The following is a 6,800-nucleotide window of genomic DNA, read 5'->3' as shown; positions in this document are numbered from 1 at the left end:
TTCCGACCCTAGAAACTATGAAACTATGAGAACATAACTCTCCTCCTCTACACAGGACTAGAAAATCTGTTTTTATGAAATAATGCCAAAAAGAGTCTGTTCAAGAAAAACTTAAGAGCTCAGGTGAGGTGTCAAGACAAACTGTTTTAAACCAAGTAACAGCTCAAGGACATAGATATGTTTGATCTTCATAACACTGTGAAAGAATAAGGGAAAAATCTCAGGCTGTACCTGGGCTGGGTGCAAGGGACAGTGAAGACATTAAGATGACAGGCTTGAAATAAACACAACTTCTTAGAGTTTGTACAGGAGCAAAACACTTCAGTGAAGACTGGTTTTTCTGGTTACACCTGTACCTCACAGTTCAGAGCAGGGGGTAGGTGACCTCTGGCACGTGTGCCAGAGCATGGCATGGAAAGGCACTGTGCTTGGCACGTGCGCCTTAGGGAACAGGCAGGGGTTGCGCTGCTGCAACGAGGATCAGGACCCTCGCACGCCAACATCTTACAAGTCGAGGTTGCGGACCCCTGGTTTAGAGATAGTACACAGTTCATGAACAGTATACAATGATAAGCAAGCGCAGAATGCAGAGGGGCCATATAAGTCGTCATACATGGGGCACACTTTGATGCAAACAGAATTAAACAGTCTTTTCCCTTGATACAGGGGGCCTCTGACTTCCAACATAAGAAAACCTCTCTTAAAACTGTCCATGTTAAATCCCTGAAACTAAATGTAAAGATCTTGAAGAAGCAAGCTCTTACGGGTTAGTTAAACCAAGGCTGTCCAAGCAGCAGCCCAGGGGGTGTGGTTAAACTGCAGCCGGCGCAGTGCCAGACTGCTGTGCTGGCAGGGGGTGAATGCTTTCTCCTGCTTGGCCCACCACACCACCCCTTGCTCACTGCCGAATTAGGGCTCTTTGCCCACTGCTGGCAACTCAAAAGGGACACGGGGGGGAAAAGGTGAGCGATGGCAGGTTCCACCCCTGGGTTCTGGAGCCTGCTGCCACCTTACCATGGAAGGTGTGCTACACATGGTCTGGATCCAGGCAGCAGGGCCAAATAAACTGGATAGCCCTACGTCAACTATAGGACTATCACACAAATAAATGAAAGAAGTAATTCAGCTCTGCGCTCCCTCTCCACTTTTTTAAAGTGTATTTTATACAGCAGACATTTGGTTTGCTCCCCACCCCTTTTTATTTTTCACATAAAAAGACTAGTCAGTTTAGTTATCAAGCAAAAAAAAGGAGACTTTTTAGTAAAAACATTCAGACTTTGTTCTTTGAATGACTGCATTTAGGAAAATTAAATATTAGTTTGTCTATGGTGGAGAAGGGAGCAAGGGGAGGTGCCGCAGAACCTCGGATGTCAATGGATTTTGCGTTTCACCTCGGAGAGAAGTAAGTAAAGGGTATTCTGGTTGCTAGGGAGATAAGGAAAGGTAGAATAGTTTCTGGCTACTCCTCTTCATGTTTTTGAATCCTTCACACCTTTTTCATACAAACCATGAGGGTTCCAAAGCGCTTGCGATAACATTCAGATTCTGAAGAATACTTGCATTTTCCTGGGTAAACAGCACATCGTTTTACTACATGCATAATTATACACAGACATGTCAGGCTTCCAAAACAGGAAGAGGCCATAATTACCAAAAATGAGCCTTTCCTCCAAGCTGTCAGTTTTTGATATAAAATGCAGGTTTTTACAGATTATTAAAATTCATACCATCCAGAGACACCAATTTCTTTTTATAGAACATGAATTTAAATATTAAGTTCACAAAGATGATTGCACATTAAAGGTCTACATTTCACAGAGCACATATTTCTATTCTGCAGCTGGCATGGGCAGCATGATGCTTTAAAGTGTCAGGTATAGTTAGGATTAGCTTTGGTATAATATTACAATTATATTATGCAATTGAACAAATAAGGAATGAGTGTTTTAAGTCAGGCAACCACATCACCATTCAGGCTTGCAAGAAAGACAGACAAACCACGAAACAACAACAAAAGTAATAATTAAAGAAATGAACGTGTGAAATATGGAACTTTTACAAACACATGTAGTGCAAAACAAACAGGAGATTGAAATAGGTATGCGTCACCTGACTGGTTAGGGGAGTGGCTGACCAAGTCCCGAATGGGAGGCATGCCTATGAAAGAGCAAGAAAATCACAGAATTGTTATTGAAGTATTCCTTTGATAGCCTTTCCCCAGAAGTATTCAATTATTTTAAAACTATTTACTAGCATCTCTGAGAAAAAAAGATGTTTATGTCAAAACGGCAAACATCTGCCTTCAACAGACTGTGTTGATTGCAAGTTATGAACTCTCACCCAATTCTAAAAGTAGTAAAAAAAGAAATTGAAATGTATTTGTAACAAAAAATTCAATTTTTTAAATAACCTGCCATGAGAGCACTACATATGCAGAATTCAGTAATTTGGCATTTCACTGGTGCTCAATGTCTCCATTGCTACCTGGTTGCTATAAAACTTGATATTTTATTGAAAACTATTTAGAAATGCACCTTATTTTGAAAAAAAAATTGATTTCCAAAAATTGAACTTCAGAGGTAGTTTTCTGCTATTAAAGCCTAAACTGCCCTTCTTAGACTCACTAGACTACAGGAAAAATTCCAGATGTTGAAGAAGGCCCAAACCAAAGCCTCACCATAAAACAAGTAATCACAGCCCCCTTCCTATTTCCTTGAAATCCTCGTTTTTATACATGTATCTGGTAATTCTTTTGCTTCTTGGCTTATTAGCTTCAGCCTCTAAAAATAAGCCAGTTTTGTTCTGCACAGGCCTAAAGCAAGACAAGCTTCTAAACATTATACTTTTGCAAGCTTCTGTTTCCTTCAGACGAGTACAGCCGATCCACAGTGTTTGCAAATCAAACTGCCTAATAGTTTTAAATCCGCTATCATTTGTCCTTTCGGATCTATTATACTCGAAACTTCAAAACCCTCCCAAATTAGCATATGGCCCATTCTTACCAGGACCTTCCAAATCTGAACCCCCTTTCTGGGTAATTTAACAAAAAAAAGTGCAAGTCACATGCATCATCTTTTGTTTCTGCAGGCTCCTGTTTTAATACAATTTTACAGCAGCTTTGTCAGAGGTACAAGGATAAAGTGAGAAGTGCCCAAGGTCAGACAAAGAATCAAAGTAACTCAGTGTGGATTGAAGCCAGGAACCTATTGGCTTCTGATCTGTGCTGTACCTACGGAAGTGCTGCTTAACGATGATGTTTTTAAAAACTGGGCTATATTAAAAGCCATATATGTTAGCTTGGCCACTAAATGCTCAATGCAAAGTCCTTGCCATTCTGACTTAGACTACAAGCAAATCAAGATCTTCCAGATGATCAAGGTAAAAAGACTAGAGGCAACAGGAAAGAGAGAACAGTGAATAGATGCAGTCGAAATATCCACCTCGTGAAATCTGCAAGGGAGACATTTCAATAAACGAAACCATTTAAGCTGGTATGGACAATTTCTGATACAGAGCCGGCTGTATACTAATTTCTCCAAGTCATTCGTGGAACAGCACTGCTGGGCCTCAGGCCCCTGAGCTTCACTAGAAAGACCAAGCCTTGAAGAAAAAGGATTCAAATGTTCTATGAAGAAAAAATGCACCTACTCGTATGGTTACTAAGACCATCCTCATTTGGGCTTTCTACCTAGAAGGAAGTTAAGTAAGCTTTTCATGTGGAATAATGGGGACCTACAGGACAACTGGCAAGAAGCAGTCTTTTCTGTAGAACGTGCATCATCAAGGGCCCCAATCCAGAATACTTACATCAGCCCCACCTGCCCTTCACAGAGTGCCAAGGATACGGGCATACAAACAAGTTACTGAGAGATCAGCTTGGGTTTGAATTTCATGTCCATCAGTGACTCTTTAGCAAGCCTGCAAACGTGCATTTATCCTGTTGTAAACACGAGGTAGCTCACTCCTCCACAAACATGGGGGGAGCACCCCTACGTTTACTATCCGGTGGGAAGGCAGACATGGATGTATTTTAAGTTCACATTGTAGCTGAGCTGGGGAATAACACATGCAAGTCTGCCTCTAAGAGGCACTCACAACCAACTTGTACTCTGGATGCAGAAGATCTGTCAAGACATCTAGATTTAGAATTTTGATGATCCTGTTCTAACACAAGTTTCCACTCTAAAGCTTTTGACTTTCCTATATATCTGATGTTGAAAATGCAAAATTCATTGTAGTTCCACATATTCGCACACTGGTGTTCTTATAAAAATCAAAAGGATGCAAATTAAAGAACAGGAAGTTTTAGGAATTAAATGCTGGGATACTGACCCCTAGTAGGATGCCCAAGGCTGTTCTGGTGGATAAGGGAGAAACAAGGACAAGGAAGGCAAAATGAGATTATTTACATCACTTCTCTTCAGATGACAGCACCAAGAGACGTCTTTAAATGCATCTTATATCCTGCCAATCTATGGTCACCCCCAGAGAATGCTCTACACTAATTCATTATTGTCCATAATGATAAGATACTTCTCAGGCATAACCCAGTTCTTGGAGTCCCTGCCCCTGTGGAAATGCAAGAAGTGATAAAAACTTAGTATATCACCTCACCTACACATCTCAAACCAGGTTACAAACTCCTCCTAAAACTCTTTTGGAACAAACATGCTTCCTATTTTATACATGAAAACAGAGCCTTTGGGCACCAAAAGGCACAAGTCACAGAGGGGTATAGGACCCTGATCTCCCAGTCTTGTGGCAGCTCTTGGACCACCTTGCCTGGCATACCTAAAGATACCTTGGACATGGTACAATGGGATCAATGGTCCAGTAATGGACCTGAACAGCTCATTTACACTGTTCCAGCAGTAGAAGATTTACCAGGATGCCATGATTACTCTCTCTCTAAAAAGTTTCCTTACCTTCTAGTTATTGTATGGACAGAGACCCGAGGGGACAAAGATTTATGAGCTGATTCAAAGGGCAGAACCACCAACAAAGCAATAACTCAAACCCTTAGGAAGGGATGACAGCAGAAATGGAGATTACTCAGCCACAAAACCACACCAAGGGTACCCAACATGGGAAGAGGGAAGGAGTGCAAAATCCCATGGATCAACACATCAACATTTTCCTGAAGTGGCAATTCCATCAGCAACTGCATCAGGAGAAAAACAAGTGGCTTTGCAAGCTAGTGTGCAAGTGAAATGAAATCCTTGTGACACATGGAAGAGTTTACAGTTAGAGGTTGTTTAATAGGTTACAAGTGAATCCATCTTTGGATGACTACCTGACATGCCAAATGACTTGATTAATTTAGACCAGCTCTTCAGAGAACAAAAATTTGTCTTTAAAGAATTAGAAAAAAAAAAGTACTAACATTTTTATTTTAAAACCTGGCTATAAGAAAATCAGGACTAAAAAGAAGCTGAAGAGAATAATCACCATTTAAAAACTAATACCCAGATTTGGAAAAAAAGATATTAGTAGTTTAAAAACATAATATTTATTGGACATTGTAACAAGGTTTCCATTTATAATTTTATTAAAGGTATTCATTTGCATAGTATTTGAGAGAAGCTTATTTAACTGTTTAACTTCAAGTTAAGATAGGTTATTATTTTCTTGATTCTGTGACCATGGCAGATGAATCTGTGATTAGATCAAGGATTTCTACATCTAAAGTACTGAGCTTTCCCTAAGAATTTTTCTAAGAAGAAAGCAACTGTTTTGCACTGGATTTTCTGGGTCATATCCACTATGGTGGTACACACCAATGATCTCTGGAAATACTAAGAATGGTAAGAAATATCAGTGCCTCAGATAAAAAAAACAGTTTTGCTCATATCAAGCATGCATGGTGCATCACAACTACGTCTAAAAAAGTGAAAAAAAATAAACAAACCCTAAATCCAGCTGCAAATACTAGTACAAGAAACCCAAATGTTTAAAAGGGAAAGATGATGGTTGATTGCAGATGAATGCCATGTTTTGTTTCAATAAGTCAGATCTCTGGAAAAGGAGTTATTTCTTTTCAGGCAAGAATACACTACCTTTATTTTACTAAGAGTGTCAGAAAATTAGCTCATTAAAGTGTAAGCTTTACACATCCAATGTATGGAACTTATTACAAAGTTGTTGCAAGAAAAGATATAATCAAGCTAACAGGTAAAAAGACAAAAACATTCTGAACCCACAGGTGAAGATAAAAGCTAATGAAGCCAAGCTTCTCCGGAAGTCCACAATCCTTGGGGTGGATGAACAAGTCTGGCACTTCACCAAATCTCAACCCTTACATCAAAATATCAATTTTGGATTTTCTGAGCAACACATCCAGGTTAATAACCCTGCTCTGAAACAGGAAGCTGGTCAGATATCCCTAGAGGTGGTGCATAGCCATCCCAAACCACCACTCCTCGGGTAAGTCTTCACACATGCCCACAGGTTCCTTCTATTGTGAGCTTGCTGACCAAATCACTAGGAGTGGGAATCTAGATATGATACTGCTATTCACCTAATATTAAATTTAAGCCAGCAGTTCCCAATCTGTGGACATGTCAGTGATACGCATTAACAGATTTATTTTAATTACTTTATATGACAAAAAATTGCTGGTGGTACTTAAGGTTGTATCATTTTAAATTGGCGGTGTGCAATCTGTCAGAGTTTGGGAACTGCTGATCTAGGTGATCCAAAGTGTATAAGCATCTACAGAATACAAACAAGTGTGGAGTCAGTGCTTTAAAAATGAACTGTGAATCATCCACATTTCAGTTAGTAGGAAGTGATCACAAAAG

General features: G+C 39.8%; 1 protein-coding gene across 5 annotated transcripts in view; it reads right to left on the bottom strand.

The window, feature by feature from the left end:
- Positions 1 to 6,800, bottom strand: part of TNRC6A (trinucleotide repeat containing 6A) — a 48,475-nt gene that overhangs the window by 25,745 nt on the left and 15,930 nt on the right. For 3 of the 5 annotated variants that reach the window (XM_019512782.1, XM_019512781.1, XM_019512784.1), the window contains exon 4: positions 2,110 to 2,157. The exons of the other annotated variants lie outside the window; for them this stretch is intronic. In XM_019512782.1, the coding sequence (XP_019368327.1) occupies positions 2,110 to 2,157 (48 nt within the window). The remainder of the gene's footprint in view (positions 1 to 2,109; positions 2,158 to 6,800) is intronic. 5 annotated transcript variants of the gene reach the window in all.

Source organism: Gavialis gangeticus, unplaced genomic scaffold (assembly GCF_001723915.1).
Source record: "Gavialis gangeticus isolate Ggan-Ray unplaced genomic scaffold, GavGan_comp1, whole genome shotgun sequence".
In the NCBI taxonomy this organism is placed as follows: domain Eukaryota; kingdom Metazoa; phylum Chordata; order Crocodylia; family Gavialidae; genus Gavialis; species Gavialis gangeticus.
Note: the sequence above shows the minus strand (reverse complement) of the source record. Positions and strands in the feature narration are given on the sequence as shown.